Source organism: Amblyomma mixtum, chromosome 3 (assembly GCF_055824585.1).
Source record: "Amblyomma mixtum isolate Tamu chromosome 3, ASM5582458v1, whole genome shotgun sequence".
NCBI classification, from domain to species: Eukaryota; Metazoa; Arthropoda; class Arachnida; order Ixodida; family Ixodidae; genus Amblyomma; species Amblyomma mixtum.
The window spans coordinates 38,770,877-38,794,826 of NC_143014.1; the positions used below are offsets into that span (position 1 = coordinate 38,770,877).

Sequence of the window (23,950 nt, forward strand, 5' to 3'; positions counted from 1 at the left end):
GCGGGAACGTCCTGTAGACGCAACCTTGACACGGTTTTAATCCCACGCCGCCCGCGATGAGAGTGGTGGCAGCGTTTCCGCTATGTGCATTATACCGCTGAGCAATCGTACTGCCACATCATCTCTTCAGAAGTTGTCGCTCCAGCAGTGTAGCCTCCATGCGCAGAGCTGACATGGTGTAACTTTTTTCATTTTTTCTACCGGACGCAGAACCGAAACCTCTCTTTAATAACGTTTTAAATATAAATAAAAACACTTCCTGTGAGAATGGGAGGCGAGTTGAAGTGCGGGCGTTAATAGACTCGAGCGCGACCAGACGGGGACGAGAGAAAAGTAAAGATGTATGAACGCTTTCGCGCTATTATTTCTTTATTACGAAAAAATATAGCGCTCAAAATTATGCTTTCTCGATTTATTTCAAAGTGCACAATGGACAGTACGCGACAGTTGTTTTCGAACTCAGATTGTGCGGATAATATGAGCGGATAACGTGCATCGCAAATCACCTAATTAGCTTAAATCAGTTGATAAACCTTTCAACGATTGTAGCTAGCGTGCAGGTTTTTATTGACCACTGAGAGGCGGTCGCATTCCTAGACGACTCCATTCTGTAGAATTCAGTGGAATATTCCACACAATCCACCTAATTAATTACGCATGCAAGGCAGTGATGGTAGGCGGGACGCACCTGTTGCGTTTGACATTTCGTGAGCAAATGGCATAGAACAATAGCTAAAACTGATGAGTGTTCCCCTTTCAATGTCGGCCAGCGAAATTGACGAAACGCCATGCGCAACAGCTGCGTCACATTAAGGAGGAGTTTCGCGTGGATCGCCACCGCCTTGCATGCATAAGGACGTGGATTGAGGTGAAAATTAGGAACGGAGTATCTCAGAACAATGTTGGTGCTGGGGGAATCCTCTCAAATGGAGAAGTCTAGGAATACGGCCACCCCTAACTTCCCAATACTAATATGCACACTAATTGAGTTAATTACACAGTACTATTTACGAGATACAAAAAAGGAAAACTTTTTTTTACGTACTATCTGCTCGTCGTGTGGTTTAAAAAAAGTCTCATTTTGAACGCCCTTCTTTTGTTTTCTTCGTAAAAAAAGCAGTACCTGTGCGAAATCACTCGCAAGTCTACCTTTTTGTTTCGTTTTCGTTTTTCCACGCTTCATTCTAATTATGCACGCTTCCTGGAAATGTACTGTTCCATGTCATCACACCGTAACCGTCTATGCCATCTCTAATTAGTTTGGTTTGGTTCATGGGGTTTAACGTCCCAAAGCGACTCAGGCTATGAGAGACGCTGTAGTGAAGGGCGCCGGAAATTTCGACCACCTGGTGTTCTTTAACGTGCACTGACATCGCACAGTACGCGGGCCTCTAGAATTTCTCCTCTGAAGAAATTCCACCGCCGCGGCCGGGATCAAACTCGCGTGTTTCGGGTCAGCAACCCAGCACCATAACCACTGAACCACCGCGGCGGCGAAATGAACGAAGTGAAACGTACTCTTCCATAATCCCTAAAGGCAGAGGAGTTTCCTGTGGCATAGCGAAATTACTATCGGGAACAAAGGACTCCAGGAGGTGCGAAAAACAATATGAAAGCATAGGTGTCGCGTTTTACAGCCATCACCTGCCATTACAGCACATTGATACCTAGCTACCGACTAATAACAGAGATAACGGCTTCTGTTTCCGCTCAAGCGTCCTGGAGAATTCTGTGCCCGATAATTCATGGTTTGTCAGAATTAAATAGTATGCAGAGTAGAAGCTTGGGCGAGTTGGTGATGGTTCACTTGCCACATAGCGCTAAAAAGACACGGACACAAGAGAGACAGACAGGACGGGTGTGTCTCCCTTGTTTCCGTGTCTTTTTAGCGCTATGTGGAAAGTGAAATAGTATGCACCACTTCTAGACCATACGAAGCAATGCCGACGATCGCTAGACTTGATAAAGGTACTGCTAAGCAGCTGCGGTACTGGGCAAAGACAAAAAGAAGTAAAGGAAGGATGAAAAAAAGGTATACCTTTCCCATCATTTTCTCTCGTCTCCCGCGGTCACTTCCATATTCCAGATACACTAATCTGCTTAATATCGAGCCTCAATCGGCGCGTGAGAGCTTGTGAAGACGGAAACGCTAAAGCAGATAGAAAGACAGCACTAAAGGAAACCTATCGTTTGCTTGTGCATGGAAGCATACGCGCTGAGAAGATTGAGAATTAAGAGTGACACTCGTGCCGAAAGCAGTTAATAATGCCTCATCAGCAAATTCTTTCCAAGTGAAAAAGCTCCCTCATGTGAGCGTTATTTAAGGCTGATCTTGTACACTGTTTGTCCACCTACCTGCATGCTATGTGCAAATAAATTAACGTTGTTAGGTTCCTGCGCTACCGCGCATTAAAGTGATGGCCGTTTGAGATCACCTCGGGTGATTCTTCGGGTTCGGCTGTCGTGATGTGACCTGGTGTACAGCGGAATTGCGGGTTAGCTGCGTCTTATCCGAACCTGTCAACTCACCCTGACGACTGTCCCGGCAGCGCTCCTTGTCGCAGGTCCTTCGCGTGTCCCAAAGGCGATGAGCCTGTTCTGTCAGTAATGGGGTTTTCATGGCCTCTTTAGTTTCTACTTGGCACTATTTGGAGGGTCAGCCTGTCTAGAATGCAGCTCGCAGACGTGTACACTGTCGGGAAGTTCGTAAACAGCGGTTGAGGAACCAGCACTGGCTGTAACGGATGGGTATACCTGCAAGGCACATTTTGTTGAAAAGCGGATCTGTATGAATAGCTAATATTATTCTGTAGAGACAAGCAAAAGGAAAACAATTTCACTGTTGGCGTTACGGGAGAACCTACGTCGAGGATCTCTGTCCCGTCATTGTAGTCGAGTAGTCGCTCATTTTACATGCTTCTCTAAAATTGGCTGTACTAAGTAGTGACCAGAGCCAATCACAGGTAAGAAGGCAATGACAGAGGACGACGCAGTCTATAAACTGAGCATTGAAAGGTCAAAGAAAGCACCAATCTATCTTATGAGTCGCGAACTGTCATTGCTTACTCCGCGGCGCCTTAAATTTTTCTAAGCACATGCGGTCTGAGCGCGCCTCTTTGTAAAACTTCTTTTCTGCTTTCGAAGGATCATTACCTACATAAGGGGTATAATCAGACAAATGAAAGAGAGCATCGCTCGTCCCACTGGCGAGTTTCGGGCTAACGTGTTCTGTCGTCCTGTTTATCGAGTGTGTTCGATTGCGTGTGCATTTGTCGGATGCAAGAATCAGTGAGAACGCGCTTTGCGCTGCTTGAAGAAACTACCGGATGAATGTATGACCCATTACGGTGTACCCCTGCCTTCCCACCCGCCTACCAGCCCCGCAAATAGCGGAGCACATTTAAGAAGAAGGCCTGTCGCTTGCAGGGCCCGCCACGGTGGCTCAGTGCATGTGGCGTTGAGGTTGACTGAGCACGAGGAAGAGGTTAGAACCTGACTGCTGTGGCCGCATTTGTCTGAAGGCGGAATGCGAACAGGACCGTCTACTAGAACTTCAGTACACGGTTAGGAATTCCTGGCGGTCGAAATTAATTCCAAGCCCTTTGCACAGCACTTTTGCATAAATAATGGCAAAAAAGAAGCATGCCAGCCTGGGGGATTGTAAGCGTCGAGAAACCGAGCACTGAGAAGCTCAACGCTTACTTAGCACCTGAGGCTGCTTAATGGGGACCGAGTTATGCGTACAGAAGAACAGTTTTTTTTTGTCTCGTGTTTTTCATGTCAGGTCATCGCTCCCGCGTAATGCACTCCGGGAACTAACGATCCTCGAAGTAATGGGTGGTGTTACTTTCTGGTGAACTAAGAGAGCAGCACCCGATGAATAGTAATGAAAAAAAAAAACTAGATAAAATATGAGGAGTACAGGAAACAGCAGCAAAATGTTCCGAAATGAGAAGCTCCTCTGGGAGCTTGAAGAGCTCTTGTCGAAATCTTTACGTCGTCTGAAGCTCGGTCACCGTAAAAGGCGCCCGTTGCGCCTCGCTCATTCCGCGCGTACATGGTGTACACAACGCGCCATTTAGTTTTCCACGACAAGACGTTACTGGGCGCAAAAGAGAAAGAAAAGAAAATGAGGGTGGAGGGGGGGGGGGGGGGGGGGGGGGCGAAAGCAAACGAATGGCGCCGTTGACATGATCACGCTCTGTGCTCGCGTATTACGTTATGCGCGCAGCCACACCCCCACCCGACTCCACGCGCCGCTTCTCGGTTGCAACACCGCCACCGCACACCGCTCGTCCTCGGCGGCGCAGCGCCGGACGGAAGCGCGCTAGCGCCTTTCGTAAGAATCCTTGACGCCGGCGTAGCCGCGTCCCTTGTAGCGCCGAAAGGCGCGCGGGCGTAATTTATTCTAATGCATGTCCGGCGCAACTTTATGCGCACGCCCGGCTGGCCGACGACGCGGCTCGGTCGTTTTAAGGTCATAAACTTGTGATAGCCCCGGAACAAAGCGGCGCTTCGTTAGAAAAAATAACCGAAGGAGGGGGCTGCCCTTGGTGCTCTTCGCGCTGCCGAGGCCGGCGCCTGTCGCCGCGTTCGATATCGGCGATGCATCCTTATCGCGCGCCACTCTCCTCTGCGCGCGTGCATGTGTGTCTGCGTGCTGTGCACCTCTCTCTCTCTCTCCCCCATCCCTGTTTCCTAAACGGAGCATAACTCACTGGCCCGTGGCTGACGTCCCGGCAGCAGCGCTCAAGGACTGTTATCCCTCCGCGAAGGTTGTACCCGCATCGAATAAGCGCTGAATTAGGGCTGACCCGAAGAACGCGCGGCCGGACGGGCGGCGGGGGACATGCTTTGCGCATCTCCCGCGGCCTTCGAGGCTCGTGCGCGCGCCCCACAACTCCTCGGTCCGGCGGGAAGAGGCTGCGGCACGCGCCGGAGTTGCTCGGCGAGGCTCGGCACGCGTCTCGGAGTCACCCACTTTCCCCGAGCGCCCGGCGTTCCCTCCTGTCCTACTTTTCTTCGTTCCGCATCGCTGCTCGCTGGCTTCTCGCGCGTGTCCTTCCCTGTCCTCTTTTTCCCTTCTCTCCACGAGTGGGTACAAACATGGGCGCACCTGCATTTAGGGACGTCAAAACTGCGCTCACTCCTGTCACTGCCGGGCGTCGCGGCGTAAACAAACACGCTGCGGCGTTGTCAAGGTTGCTGCTGAGCACCGTTTCATTCACTCATTCTTTCTTTTTTTCTTTTTTCTTCTCCGCTCAGATGATCACGGCTGGCTATCGGTCGAATTATCGAGTTTCCTCGAGAAGGCGCCGCTCTCGCTACGCCCCGGTGGATTTCACGTGGGCCGTCTTATGCGATATTCGTGTATCGTCGAGATTTGCTTCCGAAGCCAGCAGCTGCCAGGTGTTCCCGAGCAAAACGAAAAAAACAAAAAACAAATAATATGAGACAATGAGGGGGGAACAAGATTCCTTACTGATACCCAAACGCCTCTTCGTGTCGGCCGTACCGTGTCGCATCACGTTATGCTTTTTACTCGGCAGTCCGTGCATGTATGCGTAGGAGCGAACACGTTCCACACAGAAACAGCGGGTGACCTAGTTTCCCGTGAAAGTACAGCTGACACTGAGCGACACGTGGCGCCGTAGTTCTCTCGGCTCTCTGATGTTCAACTGTGTTCAGCTGCAAATGCGGAAAATGCGGTTGTTGGTGGCGACGATGTAGGGCAAACCACGTGCATTTTGTGTGATCACTTTATCGCTTGTATATTATGCAGGCTCCAACTTCAACCGAACTCCAACATATGTTAATGTTGTTTTGCTGCTCGCAAACTTTTCTTGCATGTCATTCAGCGCTACAACTTGCGTAAGGAAAACTGAAGTGTGGCTGGAGCATGCAAACTGTCCTCAAACTAAGTTTTCAGCTTTCCCGTTACCTCCCTGACTTCTTCGAAGAATGAATAACGCAAGCGATGATTTATATCATTGTCACTATTCCCGTCTACGTTTATTGTTCTCACGAAGGAGCAGCACCTCGTTCTGCAAACGATGCTCTATTTACCAAAGTATTCGAAATAACATCAACCTTGTCGATTTAGTGTGTGCTAAGACACCGCTAATAATTCGATCTTCTTTTTGTTTTTGAAAGTTGAACATGGGGCATGCTTCCTGACGTAATCAGCGTATGCAATGCAGCCAGCGCAAGTCAGCATCCCTCCATCACTACTTTGCGAGGCATAAGATGCCACCAAATATGAGAGGAGGAGCGACGTCTGAGCCGGTGTGCCAATTAAACAGCAAACGCAACGGAAACAGCCATTTCGTACCAACTGAAAGAGAGTGCACCCAGTAATCGACAGGAATAATGGAGCCCCCAAGAAGTCAGCCACCACTTTATCTTCTTTCTGCCGGTGGATACTTATATTGAGCTTTGGGAAGTAGTTTTCTCACCGCGGAATTTGGGTCGAGGGCTTGTTTTTGATGTTTGCGTACACCGACGTGTTAGCAACATTGCTGTTCGGCAATGCGCCGAGGTGTAATTCGCTTGCAGATGAACTCGCACCACACAGGTTTGTGCGCAGCCAAACTTTTATCATTGCAAATAACATGTGCTGGTGTACACAACCAGTGTAAGCATTTGTTATAGAAGATGATTAGACGCTGCCATCGAACTCATAGTTCCCCTTTATTTATTTTTTTTTAAAGCTGCACCTGCAGCTCTTTTTGTCTAGTTATTTAGTCCACAGTTGCATCGCTTGGTAACAAAATTGAGTGTTTTCTGCAGGTATTTCTTGCATGCCTCTCGCTTTTGCGTTGGGAGCCCGCCACCACAGGAGCGGGCACTGTAGAAAGCTTACGATCAATAACTAGGCCTCGCGTGCGAAATGAAGTGATAAGGGCGCGGGTCAGTGATTATAAATGGTATTGCAGAAAATATAACCAAGCTTCGAGAGAATATCCGAAGGGATCGATGTTTTCTCGGCGCCATTAACAAACTAAAATATTTTATATTGTCCACGCGGTATAGACCAACACCGGTGTGTGATGTAAGCAAAATACGGTGGCGCTCCTGTCGCCGGGCGGGGGTAACAGCTGGAGGTATACGGTTTACAGCAATGCATGAAAACCAAAGTTTTCGATGTTGTTTTCAGATTTCACACTACAGCTGTAAGGTCACATCTTCGTTAACAAAATCCGAGCGCATCCCCGAGCTGAATGTGCGAAGTATGCAGTGTAGTTCCAAAGTTCGTGTATTTTTAAAATACCTCAATATGTGCGTGCAGGAGTTACCCAGGGTGGAGGTACCGGCTGGAAGCGCGGCCCATAGGAACGGATGTAAACACAAGCTTCCAAAATTATTATTTGATTTTACAATGCACCCCTGAAGTCGGCCGTTCGTTAACCGCTGGCGAGCACTTATAAAAAGTACACGAAAAAGAATGCTACGTAATTTAGAAGCTCATATATTTTTAAAATGCAGCGATAAATGTGTGTTTTGTTAGTGGACGTTGCTACAGTGCTTGCGCGCTCAAAGAGCTGGGTGTTTCTCCGAATCGCACAAGCTTCGCGTGGTGTTCGCATATGCTCCTGCATGTGCTACGTTTTCTGCAAATGCAGTAGTTCAAACTAGGCAGCGTAGACAGCTCTAGATGGATGAGAGCTCTAAAATAGTCTGCTGAGTGAAGCCGCGAACTGTAGAAGGCAACGGCGCAGATGATATCACAGGCCGCCTGCAGCGTCTGCGAGAGCCCCCTCTGTTTTTAAAAACGGTGTTTGGCCTGTATGCTACACACGGATGGATTAAATTTAAGAGGGTATTGGTGTAGGCCAGTTGGTGACTCATAATAGGGACAATTAACCTCAAAAGACACTGGACGGAGGCAGAGCACAGCAAATGAACCTTGCATTGTGTTCTACTTCCGTCTAGTTCATAACGACCCTGTAGCGTGGAAACTAACGAGTGTATTTTATGTTGGGACATAAGATGGAAAAGGTGTCGGCAAGTCCCATTTGCTCGCAAGGCTTGAAGTGTAGGCTGCCCTACCTCTGCAATAACCAGAGAGAAAGGAGTCGCTTTAAGGCTAATTTTTGCGAATAGGATTAAAGTCATTAATTCAAATTTGAATCGGTAAAATCTACCACTCTGTAGGGATGGGCAAGTATGCAAGATTTCGTATATTTGAGGGTGAAAGTCTAGAGTGTCATTTAATTCGTAATCGGTTTTGAGATTCGATATTCAGCTTCTCGGGGGCCTTCTTTCTAGCCGAATTTTCGAGGCACAATGCGACAAGTACATGGAGATTAAGGTAATGTCATCGTAAAGTGAGTTGGGCTGATTTCGAGAAACTGGGGTAGGTTTCCTTTCGGAATGATTTCAGCAGTCACTACACCTGAAGTGTAGTGCACTGCGTGTTTTGAGGATATCAATCATATTCGTGTGTGCTCTTGCCGTCTTCGCCATTCTTTCATTTTCTTGCATTAAGGAAAAAGAATTTTTTTTAAATAGCTTGAGTTCTGTTAAAGCTGTTCAACCGGCTGCATCAATTAGTAAACTTAATTTTGAAATTGTTCTTACACGTTCTGCTCGCTCATCGATTATTCCCAGCTGCAAATGTGCAGTTTAGGCTGATGCGTGACTTGGGACGAAATGCCTCCGGATTTTATGAAAAAGACATCCGATACATCTAGCACAGTCTTCAGCCGGTCTGCGACGATCAAAAGGGCCTAACTGCAGAACGAGGATAAGAAAAAAAAAGAGAGGTAGCATTATTTTGCATTACGCGTTCTCTGAAACATGAAAGTATAAAATCAATTTTTTTACTTCGCTACAGCTGCACCTAATAATCCACGATTTTTACTGTCTAGTTTAAAGAACATCCAGGTTGCTTTTGTTTTTCTTTCTGGGTGGGAGGTGAGTGTTGACTCATTATATTTTGGTTTGCTGGGGTGGCACATTTGCTAGCATTTTTTTTTTCTTTTACATTTATCCTGTGCGAATTTTGTAACTACTCTTCCTCCTGATCCCGCCGTCCTGATTTCTTTCGATAAAGTGCTTGCCTCCACGCACGACTTTCAGGAGCTGTCCCTACCTTGTCGGACTTTCATACCGGAAATTGGGCTGGAGACATTCGCGCTTAAAATAAGCACCAACGACGACAGGGAAGAAAGGAAGCGGGAAACGTCCAAAAATCGAGCGAATTGAATCAAATGCAGCGCGCAAAACGGTGCGTGTTGTTTTCGGCCGTCCATTTTTTTTTTTTTTTTTGCGCGCGTGGAGGGAAAATCGCGGCATGCATTTTTCCTTCGGGAGCGTGTCACGGGCCACGGAGGCTGCGCGTGCCAGACCCCTGCTGGCAGCAGCGACGCAACAATGGGAGACGAGACACCGTACATAATACACGCCGCGGGCCGAGGCACGCTGTGGTTTATTATTATTATTTTTTTCATCACGTTGGCAGCTAGGCCAGCGCGTGGGCCGCCAGGTATAAAGTATACGGCGGGGACCCCGCCGCCGAAAGGCGGGCCTAAATAGTTGATGACCAGAGCCGCGCCAAAGACCGGCGCGCCGCCCACTGGAGCCAGCCGGCGATTCGAGGCCCGCCGTCTGGGCGGCCTCTCCTGCTTTATTTACCTGGCTGCCTGTGAAACACCGGTGGATTCCTTCGTGGCCGCGTCAAACGAGCCCTGGGAGCCGACGGCGTCCGATCGCGTTGCACAAGGACTTGTCGAAGCGTGGAGGAGGGCAGGGGGCAGGGAAAGAAGAAAGGAACTAAGCGACGGGAGTTGACCAGGTTTTACGCCCGCTGCAGTCGTAAACTGGCGAGCTTAAACCACTGAGGCTGGTCCGTATACGGCGCTCGTCGGGCCATCGCCGGCTTTCCCCTCCTTGTTCGCAATCAAGGAAGAGTCGTGCGCGGCGAACGAGGGCCTCGCAACAGCGGCGGAGAAAAACGTCCTCTTGATTCGGCCTCGGGCGAAGGAAGGAGAGCAGGTTCAAGAGGGAGCATGCCTTCCCCGCTCGCGCCAATTTCTCCCGGTGCGATTACGCGCGTTACACTGCAACAGTCGGGCTGAAGGATTCTCGCTCTTTCCTTTCTTTCTGGCTGCTTTGTCTGCGCTTGCAGTCTCATTTGCGGCGCTCAATCGATGGCGAGGGCCTTTTTGTTTGGACAAGCCACTCATTACGCTGTTTCACTGGTTTACTGCGCACCTGATCCCCGGGAAATGACATTTGAATTGATTGAATTGGAGCAGCCCTCGAATCCTTGAGCGCCCTTGCTTTTTATCTTCCTTTAAATAGTGTTCGGGGAGCGAACCGTTCACTGCACCAGAGCACCGGGCTCTTCGCCGAGCACGCAAAGAGTAAAGACCGTCGATTTGTGGGGCAGTCTTAGTGCGCAGCAAAGAGCCATACCGTAACTTAGTTTAGTACATTCTCGTGCAGTTTCTTCCTTTGCTCGGCGTTTTTTTTTTTTTTAATATGTAGCATGATTAGCCTGTTACGGATCTCTATTGCTGCCAGAAAGTTTTCACTCGGTCGTTATTGTAATGTTTATTGGGGAGATATAAAGCTCGCCTTTTGTTTAAAAGCGTGAAGGGCAATAATGGTAGCATTGCAAGCCCGATAAAGCCTCTTGTTCCCGCGTATTTCTCACGTGGTTGCGCTCGCGTTGCGAGCGTTTCCAGCCAACCGTAAAGCAAACTCGCCCGCATGCTCGTGCTCGATGCAGCTCCTGAAACAGGGCGGCAGCCAAGATGCGCAAAATGCGTGCGGGTCTGGCAGACCCCGGGTTCTTCGCGCCAGTTACGGACCGCCGAATCAAAGGGAAACGCGCGCTGGTCTGGCGGAACAATCACACCACCTACGAAAGTGCTAACAAAAAAAAAGGTCATATCCCGCGCTTGGAAAGTTTCAGGAGTTCAGCGTATGATGGCGCCACCAGAAATCGCTGCAATTAGTTGTCAATAACGCATGCATGCCCGGATAGTTGTTGCCAAGCTGAATGTTCCACATCCGTCTTTTATATGCCGCATCTGGAAAAACGAAAGTCATCCAACTTTTCTCATGTTACGACCTCGGAGATGGCAAAAATGCACGCCTTAATGTCTGCTTCGAGTTTGTATGCTTAGTTCCATGTATTTTGATGTCGGCGATTTTTACCTTTTCTCTGGCATCACTCCTGAAAGTGGAAGCCTTTGGTCAGGACAAAAAATGGCTGAGGCTTAGCTAAGGTTAAGCCTAGTCAGATGCGAAGCATATTGATGGCTAGGCTTGGTAAAGTTCCTCGCTTTGTTCTTCAGTTGTTGTAAAACGCTGTCGCCGAGCCGCATATTCAGCACGCCGCTTAGCCAGACGATCATCCCTCTCTTCATCGGTCTCTGTGTCACGCTGAAGCTTTCGCTTCTCGTTCAAATCAGTCCTGCTTCTAGGCGGCATCCCAACACCTGGCCGCCTCGTAAGTGCCCGGAGAGCGAGGCAAGCTCAGCTTTATACCGCTGCTGTAGCGTCACGTGGTCAGCTGCAGCGCCTCTGATGTGGAGCCTCCACCGCCGCGGCCGACCGCGCGAGCCGGCAGCCCATCTATCCTCTGCTGTGACGTCATGTTGTCACGTGGTCAGCCGCCGCGCCTCTGATGTGGAGCCTCCACCGCCGCGGCCGACCGCGCGAGCCGGCAGCCCATCTCTCCTCTGCTGTGACGTCATGTTGTCACGTGGTGTCACGTGGTCACGCTTAAGGTCAATGGTAGCTCCACCGCCGCGCTCGACGGGCTGTAGTGTAGCTCTAGTAATATGCTTCGCATAAAAACTATAACTTCATAGGCGTATGGGGTTCAAAAAGCTTGCACAACAGTAAAAAACTTCACGTAAAGTTATTTCAGTGGGTTCTCAGACATCGGAACATCACTGGAAACATAGCAGTTGATTCTCTAGCGCACGCGGCTGACCATGCTGTGAGACATGCCTAATTCCCCTCTCACTTTTATCCCGCCGCGGCGGCTAAGTGGTTACGGCGCTCGGCTGCTGTCCCGAAAGACGCGGGTTCGATCCCGGCTGCGGCGGCTGAATTTCGATGAAGGCGAAATTCTAGAGGCCCGTGTACTGTGCGATGTCAGTGCACGTTAAATAACCCCAGGTGGTCGAAATTTCCGGAGCCCTCTACTACGGCGTCTCTCATAGCCTTAGTTGCTTTCGGACGTTAAACCCCAATAAACCAACCAAACCATCCCCTCTCACTTTGTGATGCGCGTAATGCAGTTTGCAAGATACCTGCTTCGAACCTCCAGGACGCCTGGTCTGAAAACATTAGGAAGAACTCTACACGGCTTCGTATCGACTGAAATATTCTATGTCGATTCGCAATCAATGCCACCTGCTCTACAGAAATAAGTATCCACTGAACACGCCTGGGCACCGCGTTCATTCGCAGGTTTTTGTGCGGAATAGGCCGAGCTGATAGTGCGACTTGCTCCTGCGGATGGCCCGAAGGAGTCACTAGGCTCTTACTTTTACACTGCCGCAAGTGTATATGTAAACCATGGGCAAACGCTGCATGATACTCGGAGCACATTACTGAAACGCCCACTTTTCTCGCGAAAATCCTGGGTCCTTGGCCAACAAATGCATGCAACTACTCCCAATACGTGTTTTAGTAGACTTTCTGTAGGCGTCCAATATTTCGAAAGAATATTATAGCTCCTTCGTTCGCAGATCATATATGTGGACTTATTTATGTGCAGCTGTGTGCCGAAATGATCTGGAGCGGAACAAGTGTAAATGTGATCTGTACAGTCAGGCCGGAATGAAACGCGAACACGCATATGTCATACATTTCTACTTTGCAGCGAGATATTCCTTTACAACCTATTTTCGATTTTGCATTTCAGTAGGCAATTTACCCAGACACATGAATCACGCTAGTTGTACACTTCAGCTGCAAATAGGCAGGTAAAATATTTTGTTTTGTTGACATGCTCTGTTCGCGTTTCATTCCGGCCTGACTGTACATTTGTAAGGGAGCCCTGTTACCACGAACTGGCTCGGTGTGTGTATTTTGGTGCGTGTATAGCCCCTGACAACCAGGTGTCACCATGAATTGGCTTTGGTGTGTGTACATTATCCGTACATCTGTATATGCCATGACTCTATGGCTTGTGCGCGATATCTTTTAAACGGATCTATTAATTTCCGGAAAACGTGTCCAGTTGAAAAGCGTGCTACTTTTCTCTGTCTTATTCTTATTTGCCGAGAGTGCGCAAAAACTGCGCTACTCCCTGGGCTAAATTTCAGAGGTAATAACTTTTCTCCTATTCTCGTAGGTCCCTAGTGCGGAACCCCAGTGCTCCAAGCTGAACCGGCGAAAAAGCGGCGACGATGGCAGGCTCAAAGCGAAGTGCAACACGCCTTCCGTAGGTGAGTATTCTCTGCCACGCTCCCCTGCGCTCATCTCGGTTGGATGAGTGGCACACGCTATCGTGGCTGGTCAACGCAATGATAGAGAAAATGACGATGTGTTTACTTATTTTACGCGTTGACCTGCACAGCTCTGCGCACGTTTTTATAAGCCTGGCTATATTTCAGCTGAAAGTTGTGCAGAAAATTGAAGGCCGCGCCCTGTTACTTCTCGTTTCCTTCACGTCTCCGTCCAATATTTCTTGCGTAGTTCCTGAGGCGCATTCTGTATAGAACTGATGCGACCACTGCGAACGTTGTCTCTTTGCCCTGAGCGTCTATCTGCGCGAACGCGAGACGCTCTACAGGCGACATTGCGACAGCATCGTTTCCGGCGTACAGAGTGTTAATGTGTATGTTGGTGGTCTGTAGCTCCAGTTCGGGAGCGGAGGTAGGATGCTTAGGAACTTGGCTCGTCAGTGTTTCCGAATCGTCTTCAAGGACATTCATTAACTGCCAAATACCGCAAACTTCGCCGTGTCAACGTTTTATTTTTTTTCCTCCCTTTAATTTCAAACCAACTGTGCACTTGAAGCCAAGGTTGCTTGAAATGGGACAATCGCTTTGTAGCAATACAAACATTAAAATAGGAATTGTTATGTAACAAGGGAGTAATTACTCATTGACATCCACCCGAGCGCAGCCATACGGAAAGCTAAACAGCTTTCTCAGAACCTTCGTAGTTAAAGAAAAATGCGTCCTGGTCCGGGGTTCGAACCCGGACCACAGATTGACCAGAGCAGTCACTCTAACAACTGAGCTAACCGGCACGGCAAGCTTACGGTAGGGTGAGAGCGAATGGATCAATAGGGTGAGAGCGAATGGATCAATAACTCGAAGTGGCAACAGTGTTGGTCAAATGTTTAGGGGAATTCCCTAAGGGGGAAACAGCGCGGGAAAAACGAACGGGCGACGAAAGACACAACTGTCTTTCGTCGTCCGTTCGTTTTTCCCGCGCTGTTTTCACCATGAATCATTACCAAATAGCCCAAATCGCAGCCTTAATTAACCTAAGGGGGAGTAGATTTGTAATAAGGGAGTTGACATCCACCCGAGCGCAGCCATTCGTCTACAAAGGAAAGCTGTACAGCTTTCTCAGAAACTTCGCAGTTTAAAAAAAATTCGTGTGGGTCCGGGGTTCGAACAAGGGACCACCGCTTCACCAGAGCAGTCGCTCTACCAACTGAGCTAACCAGCACGGCAAGCTTATGGTAGGGCGAGAGTGAATCGATCAAAAACTCGAAGTGGTAACAGTGTTGGTCATATGTTTAGGGGAATCCCCCAAGGTGGCGTAGATTTGTAATAAGGGAGTAATTACTCATTACTCATTGGGGAATTCTCCTAATTATTTGACCAACACTGTTGCCACTTCGAGTTATTGATCAATTCGCTCTCGCCCTGCCATAAGCTTGCCGTCCCAGACCACTCCGTTGGTAGAGCGACTGCTCCGGTGAAGCGGTGGTCCCGGGTTCGAACCCCGGACCAGGACAAATTTTTATTTAACTACGAAGTTTCTGAGAAAGCTGTTTGGCTTTCCTTTGTAGCCGTATGGCTGCGCTCGGGTGGATGTCAATGAGTTGGTTGGTTGGTTTATTGCTTTATTGGGGTTTAACGTCCCGAAGCAACTCAGACTATGAGGGACGCCGTAGTGAAGGGCTCCGGAAATTTCGACCACCTGAGGTTCTTTAACGTGCACTGACATGGCACAGCACACGGACCTCTAGAATTTCGCCTCCATCGAAATTCGGCCGCCGCGGCCGGGATCGAACCCACGTCTTTCGAGTCAGCAGCCGAGCGCCGTAACCACTGAGCCACCGCGGCGGGTAATTACTCCCTATTAGAAATTGTTATTCTTAGCTACGAACATTTTTCTGCAAAGGTGGAAGAGCGGGATAGTTGGTAGTTCATGTTAAATTGAATTCAGCGCAAAAAAAACAGACAAGGGACAAAGAGAGTCTCAGTGTGTCTCTCTTTGTCCCTTGTCTGTTTTTTTTTGCGCTGAATTCAATTTAACATGCTTCACCAACTAGCCCGGCAGCTTGCTCTCCTGAATTGGTAGTTCATCTTGGGGAAAACACAGCTCACTCCTAAGACAAGGACGAAGAAAGGCAAGACGATACAGACGGTACGACAAGACGATCGTCTTGTCTTTCTTCGTCCTTGTCTTAGGAGTGCGCTGTGTTTTCCCCAACATTTTTCTGGAAGGGTACAAGACGGCATTTGCAAAAATGCCGTTTTCGGCTGTCTCACAAATTATTCTAGCAGATTACCAGCCGAGGCAGCTGTAAAAACAAAAATTAAATATCCATTTAGGTTTGGAGATTGAAAGGCAGCGCGTAGCCTGTGGGACACTTTAACAATCGTAATAAGCGTAGCTTAGGGTGGAGACCATATTGCTTAGGGGACCCAATGAAATTGAGTCTTAGGTTTTTCATTCCACGGAAACTCTACCAGTTCGAAAAGCATTGAAGTGTATCTCGCTTTCGAGAGTACATGTAAATATAGAATACAGTGAAGGAAAGGCATAACACATTTTAGGATGGCTCATAGATGGTGGCAGTCGCACTCGGGTATATGCCATGTGCTCTGGCTGCTTCTGTTCCTCGAGCTACGCAGCGTGCATGATCTGATTTCGCTTCTTCAGCAACCCCCGCCATCAGCTGATCATCTTGACTATAGATGGCGTTTTCGGCTTCCTTGGCCACTTTTGGTAATTCATGTCCTGTCGCATTCAGCCGCTTCTGCTTTTTGTGATGAGCAGCGCGCTGTCTCTCGCTGCTTTCAGTGTTTGACGCGCCACAGCGCCCTCTTACTCTTCTTCGGCCTTAGCGATGCGTTGGCAGCCTTGGCCACCTTCTCACCTTCGTGTGCGGCTCCGTACAGCCTTTCTATCTGTTGACCTAACCGGCTCCACTGCAGAGCCACGGCGGCAGCACTCATTACCGCGAATGCGGGAAAATGCGCAGCCAGTGCCACTAAGCCTAGCGGCCTATCACGTTCCGTTCTGCAGCCACTCGTTCGTTCTCTTTCTCTCTTACGTCTCGTATGATGTCAGCGTACTATTTTAGAGCACAGCTCTTAGGTGCCCGTTCATGCGTTCCGCGTCGTAGTCAGCGTCGGTGTCGTCGGCGTAATACGCCACCTGTGTTGGCATGTAGTAGCAGATTTAAACGCCACCTGCCACGGCGAGAGCGGAGGAATGGATGACCGGTAGGTGGGTGCCACAGGAAGATCCGGGAGGGTGGCTAGCAGAGTAGCACGCCACCTGTGGCAGGTGGCGGGTGAAGAGCTGCGCTCAAATTTCGCATTACCGACTTTCGTAATCGTCTGTAAATTTTTTTAATGTTCAAAGCCATGCTCCACGTGGTGGCAACCGAGGAAACTAGAGCCGCTTGTTCCAAATTCAAGGTAATGACTGGCTCCAAGCGCTTAGAAGCGCAGAAGGAACAGATGAAAGATGTGGAAGGTCACACGCAGCGCGCGAGGCTAGTAAATAGAACACTCTGCTTGAGAGGCTGCGGGGTTGTCCGTGCGGTCTAAGGATCAGATAACGAAGCTGATCTGTTGACGCCGCCGTTGGTTCAAATCCCGCTCAAGGCTGTTTTTTTTTTTCTTCTCGCTACCGTTCTAAAAGAAAATTGTGCAAATTTTTAGTTACGTTCGGCTTAATGTTCGGCGGAATTTGCCGGTAATGGGCGATTTCAGGCTTTAAATAACCGTGCGTACGTAACGCCGATAACGTAAAGCGACTTGGAAGTCTCTGTACGTCTTCGCCAAAAGTAACCAGCCCACGGGGCTTGCTTCTCAGCCGTATAGCAGAGCCCTTACGGCGCCCTTACGGCGCCCCGAAATATGAATGGTTTCGAAAGGTAAGGGCAAGCGTTCGCCTTGCCTTACACTGGTTTAGAACCTAAGGGGTGCCATAAGTTGTTCACAATAGGGTAAAGAAACAAACCTCGTTGCAGGGGGCTTTTCGCAAAGGCATTCATTGCATGTATCAAGTTAGCGGGGAATTGATGGTGCACAAAGCTTTCGCCCAGTCCTCCGTTGTGTCTGCCACACAGATCCAGTGGTAAAACGTGGAATATTGTAAGGTTCCTTCTGAATTTCGACAATTGCTAGGTTTAGCGAGAGGCGCTATTTGGTCGCCATATGGTCGCCATAGAGAGGACACGTCAGAGACAGCGTTAGATATTCAAACACGTAAATTTTTCTGGCTAAAACGGCTCACAAGTAACTGAGTTTATTGTAGTAAGCTTGTATTTATTATTTGTTGTTAATTTTGTTAATGCTGTTTTGAATAAAGAAAAACTTGCGAAGTTTGTAATTAAACTTTTCATTTTGGGGCCGAAATGGCGCTGTGAGCGGCTCCAAATGTGTTCCCATCCCCATTCTCAAATTGATTTGTTCGCAGGCCGCCGTGTGCAACGCATATAAGGGGCCCTACTTAGTTTGGGCCTCCTATTTGCTCTCTAAAATTTTTCTAATTCCGCCCTTAGAATTAAGTCACGTGCTGGAGGTTCGGCATCCGAAATCCATCCTCATTGACGTCCGTTCCGACACGTGCCAACAAGCGCAGCAATAATGGGGAAGAAACTCATCTCTTCCTCTGCTGATTTCATCGGCTCTCTAAAGAAAATCCACGGCTCATATATTACCTCCAAGGCATTTGGAAAACGGAAATGGAATAATGAAACATGAGAAGAACCTCCGGCAGTCAATAAAAATGGCTTTGTCGAAATATTTATGGAGATCCCTTCAATGAATATTTCATTGAAATTGAAAAGCAGAAAGCTTTTGTTGTTCCACACCACGGATCCCTCAGCATGGCGTACCACAGTCGACGTCTCCTATAGGGCACGTGGAAGACCAATCATGCCCGTGATGAAGTTTATCACACTGGATATAGATACACTAACGAACATATGGCATACTCTGCGTAACATTTGGATGAAAATATTGAAGACGAGGCTTAAATAGACACGGCACGGAATAAACAAGACAGCCTCATCATGAGGGAAGCAGGTCGTCCGTGTTGTTATGGAAATTTTCGTTCTTATCCGCGAATTCTTTTCTACTTCATAGGCTGTTTGTGGCCCGCGTAAACAAGCTTGCACAATTAGCGTCCACTTTCTTAGAGGGAGAAAAAAAGATCTTTCACGGCGAGAGAACAATTGCGGCCGGTATAAATACGACATCAGCATTTCAGAGAGCATTTGCCTTGCGGCGCGATGTCGACGTGTTGCCAGGCGGTGGATTTTGTGGTGCTCGATGCACTGGTTACACTATAGGCCTCAAAGGCCCGAAAGAGGTATGGGCACTAACTGCGTTGCCACGACCGTAAGTCCTAGAAAGATCAACCACATCCCCCTTAGAGGCTAACTGCAAAATGGCATCAACCAATCACAGTCGTGCTTAACACGCAATAACCCTTCATCAAGGGGGAAGTGTTTCAGACGATCCCGTTTTGCACAATCCTTGCTTAGGCTGCGAACTCATCAGCGGCGTTCGCATGCTGTTTTCTTGTCACCCATTGCATAGTCATTCGAATATACCAGTGGCGTGTAGCGCGCAGCCTCATGGTTGGGCGAGGGAGCTTCGTCAAGGATGCTCGAAAACGCAATATGGGGAGAGAGCGACAAGCGATGAGGCCGAACGCGACGAAAGGATGCGCACTTCACTCCCGATTTCACGTGCATTTCCTGGTGGCATGTGAATTACGGGAGCGTAATGTGGTTTCCGTGTCCCGCAGAGGAAGTGGAGCCGGCCAGCCAGAAGGTGGACCCCAGCCAGAAGGTGGACGCCAGCCTGGCAGCGCTCACGCGCATGGCGCACAACCCCGAGTGCCTGGACAGCATTCTGGCCGGCTTGCAGCGCCACCTCGGCGCCATCATTGAGCTGACGCTGCTCGTGGACGGCGAGCGGCTGCAGAGGCCTCTGGCTGCGCTCTTCAACCGCATTCTGCTGGTGAGGAACCCTGCCACGCGTCTCCTCTTTAGTGCAGGGCACGTGGCGGTATCTGCAGCCCAAGAATATCGGCCGGAGTGCTTATGTATAGGTCCATTACGATGAATGACAAAGGCAAGTGAGGCAAACGCGGAAGACCTTTCTTCCTATACGCAGGGAGCTCGTCTTTCTTATGTGCTTGCCTCACTTGCCCTCGTCCTCTGCGCCGTTTTATTTCTTCGGTCACTAAAGACGACTGACTCGACACGCCTATAAACAAGACACGCGCCTGGCTTGACCTTAACGTACCCAGACAAGTATGAGTACCGCTTTCCTGACGCCCTTCATTTCCTCTTTCTTTCTTGAAGCAGTTGTATGCACTCTCACCAATATTAATAACGGCTGAAAATGCATGCAAAACAACAATAAAATATGTTAGATTAGCTGTGGCCTTTTGAAGCAGCTTTCGCACTCCGAAGCAGTACCATTGAGGCTAAAGCTCAATGGTTAGCTCGTCGACAGCCTGCACCGCCCGGCCTGCCCGAGGTAGCTCGTAGTTCGGTTACTAACCTGGGGAAAATTTTTTCCTTTTCTTCTAGTGCATAGTGGATGCGTTTCGTAAGAATTTTCTGACCATCCACAAAATTTTTCACGCTGCAGATGTGAAGCTAAAATGCACTGACATGCTGAGCTTTCCTGCCAGTGTGGCTTCAGAGCAAGCGGGATGCCTGGCATCACCTCGAAGCATTCAACAGGGCTGTACGTCGTGGAGGGCGGTGATGTCGAAAGAGCAACTAGCCTGTCTCTCTTTGTGCGTCAAAAAAGAAAGGCAGGGGTGAAGGAGTTGCTCCTGTTTCCTTGATTCCTTTTTGCGAGTTCTATCAGGTACGACACGGTGCGAAATCGAAGGTTAATCGATAGTTTTACGATAGCGGAGGCGCACTATCATGGACGTAAACCGGACCAGTCGGGTGGAAGTAGCGTGTGCGCATTAGCGCCAGTGAACGTCCCCACCTAGCCATTGCACATGAGCAGATGGAGCCGCGCTGTTAGCCCGGACATATTCCGGATTAACGTATGCCTGCGGCGCCGTCAGGCGGGATGATCAACCTTGCATGAAAATCATTAACTACGATCATCCTTTCGCCGCGCTTTACGCATTGGCTCGGGAGGCAATGTTTGCTGCGGTATTCGCGCAACGCTTCTCTGGCCTCAGGCGACAAGTTAAACGGTGCGCTCCGGAGGAACAGCCGAGAAAGTGTGATGAAAACTGGAGTACGTAGAAGGAAAAGAAATTGCCAGGCAGCCACCGAAGAGGCTTCGAATTTCAACGACAGATAATCGCTCAATCCTGCCTCACTATATAATGTTACTGGAGAATGAGGCGGTTGAGCGTACGCTGAAACTGGCAACGTTAACGGCCGAGACGCTCGAGTTGGAGGGAATAACAGCATCAGACAGGAGAGCGAATCTGTGCCGGTGCTCACGCCTAACCATAGCTCATTTCCACATCTGCGCCTTTCTTTGAAAATATATAGGCTTCCTACTTAGCTTCATTCAAGGCATCCAGGCTAAGCGTCAGTTTTACAGCAGAGAGCGTTGCGCAATCCGCGCGCTCTGTATTATATAATCCGCCTGAATTAATTTGCTTTGTTCGTGCCACTAGGCGACGAATTGGGTAGCCTAACTCAACTTACTTGAGAATACCGCTTGCGGGAAAACGGCGAGGGGGCCACGGGTGGCAGCGGGTGGGGCGGTCGCCGCAGCCCCGGAATGAACAAATTGCTCGTGACACGGCCGTGGTCCCCAGAGCTGCGGAGGCTGCCGCCACAGCGAGATGAAAATGGTCTCGTGATCGATACGGCGTGTCTCTTTGGCGGCGAAGAGCCTCGTTCGCTCGCTGCCATGGGCCGCGTGTGGCGGCCGAAAATGGTACCGGCCCCGTCTACATCCCAGGGAGAATCGATAAATTTAGAATTATGCTGCCTAGACCTCGCATGTATGGTCCCACCGCGCTCGCATAGGCACCATGAACCCCCAATTTTTTTTCTTCCTGTTTCCGTTTAACGACTCTTAATTGGGATCTTACAAGTGGAAACGGAGGCACTCAATCCAGTCGCTGTCGGACTTACTAGATATGCTTCTTGTCGTCTTTATTTTTTGCTCGTTTGATTTTTCTTTCTTAAACTCAATTCGCTCTCGATGGGACTTGGAACTGATACGGACGAGCACAGCTGACCTTAGTGTCGGGAGTCATTAATAAGCTTTCCTGGGTGGCTTAAAAACTGCGAGGAACTGCTCATATAAGTAGAATACCTCGGAAACTGTATATATGCTCAAATAGTGCTACCAACGGAAAATAACTGTTGCGGGGCAGAGGTTTGCGATGTACAAAAGAGGAACTGAGATTTATGCCTAACGGTGACTGTTTTCGGTGACGAAAATAAACTTGATATTGTGAAGATTTTGTAATCGTTTATTTTGTGCGCTTGAATCGCTTACTTTTTCTTCTCTAACAAGACTTTGTAGTCAGCGATCTAACACGTCGATTTGTTTCTTGATTCAATGAGGCCATCGCATTTTAAAAACCTCTGCAGTGCTGCAGTTATTTTGCCGCGTCGAATAGGCTAGCCCGGTTTAAAGCTCACCTAAAACGTGTCCTCATATGATGATACACGGCGGGTCTTAAGAATGGCAGTCTTCCATGCAAATAATCGCTTTCACTCTGCGTCAATGCTCGCTGGAAGGCCCGCGTCCTGACTGCAGCTGAACGTGCAGCCGAGGCTTTACACGCCACTCGGAGTGCAAGCTCAGTACTCAGCTCTCGAGAAGCTCTCTCGATATGCTTCTGTACGAGCCAAACTTTCTTCGAATTGAAGTTGTCCATATTTTTTGCACGCCACAAAATTTCTACTGCGTGTCGGCTGCTTGTTCTTGTCTTAGAGTCCTCTAAGTCAGGTGTTCTGAAGCTCCTCAATCAGATGTTCTAAGGTGCTTACTGTGTTGGAGCGCCAGATAACACGCAGCTTTTATCCAAAAGCACTTCAACGATAAAACTGTATGGGACATTGGCAGTTACATTCGAAAGCTTTCAAGAGCATTTTCGACAAACCGGTATCAATGGCGGCCGGAAAACCGACGACAGTAATCATCCTAGAAACGTGGTTTCTAAGCTGTCTTAATAATTAGGCTACTTTTCTGATATAATTCTAGTTTGGATGTAGTGAAGTGTTTTACACGCACATATCTAGCGCGTGCTTTAAAAGCTTCGGGTTTCAAATGCTGTAGTACACTCGAAAAAGGCTGGTCCTCCAGCCGAAACGTCGTGAATTAAATCCTGTTATGCTTTTCAATTTCTGGTGACTATCTGATTTTGATCCATCACCAGCCAAGAAATCAGTTTTGATATATATATATATATATATATATATATATATATATATATCAAAACTGATATATATAAAAAGAGGGCAAAAAAAAGGAGGCAAAGATACGTGACAATACAATACAATGCATGACAGTGCAATAAAAAATAAGGAAAGGGCGAAAAAACAACACTAACACTAAATGGATGGCAACACAGACTGCTTATATATATAAGCAATTTGTGTTGCTCAATGGGACAGGGAATACTTGCAGAACGAGAAGGTCAGTACTGGTACGCATGGGCTATCTTTCCGATGGCTTCGGCCGGTGGACCATCCGGGATGAGATGACTGCTATATATATATATATATATATATATATATATATATATATATATATATATATATATATATATATATATATATATATATATATATATATATATATATATATATATATATAGCGAAGTGTACGCTTCGTTAAAGAATACATATTTATTCGACTCGACGTTTCGATCGGAACACCTGAAGAAGATCGGTCTTCCGATCGAAATGTCGATTCGAATAAATATGCTTCCTTTAACGAAGCGTATACTTCGCTATAACTCCTGTAAGCAGTGAAGTACTTCATGCTCTCGCAACCTATATATATATATATATATATATATATATATATATATATATATATATATATATATATATATATATATATATATATATATATAGCACCAGCAGCAAAACAAGTTACTAGGGCTTTGGCAATACACTTGAAGCCAGACGTTGTGAGGAAACACTGTACTTGACGTTTCGGACGTTTCAGACGAAGGCCGATCCCCCGCCGAAACGTCAACAAAAGTAGTTTTTCTTCACCACGTGTTTTTCCTTCGTGTAAATACGCAGGGTGTGTCACCTAAGACTTTACACAATATTTAAAAATAGGGTATTTTTTTTATTTAGAAGAGCGCTTTTTCGGCATAGCATTGTCAATGGTGTAGTACATTAGGCTTAAACTAAGATGTGCTAACTAGTAGGCTGGTTAACTATTATTGAATAGCTAACATCTTACCTATCACCGTTATGCTCTTTAACTGCTGAGAGGCGTGTAGCCCACCGTAAGTAATCTACATATCAGTTTTTAGAATTTCGAAAACGCGGTTGCTCTCGGCGCTCTGGCCGAACAATTTT

At 48.1% G+C, this 23,950-nt stretch overlaps 1 protein-coding gene across 1 annotated transcript in view; it reads left to right on the plus strand.

Moving 5' to 3' along the window:
• The window catches only part of LOC149349731 (uncharacterized), a 555,241-nt gene that overhangs the window by 287,270 nt on the left and 244,021 nt on the right, over positions 1–23,950 (plus strand). The window contains exons 4-5 of the mRNA XM_089578770.1: positions 13,322–13,415; positions 19,207–19,421. Coding sequence (XP_089434896.1) covers positions 13,322–13,415; positions 19,207–19,421 — 309 coding nt within the window. The remainder of the gene's footprint in view (positions 1–13,321; positions 13,416–19,206; positions 19,422–23,950) is intronic.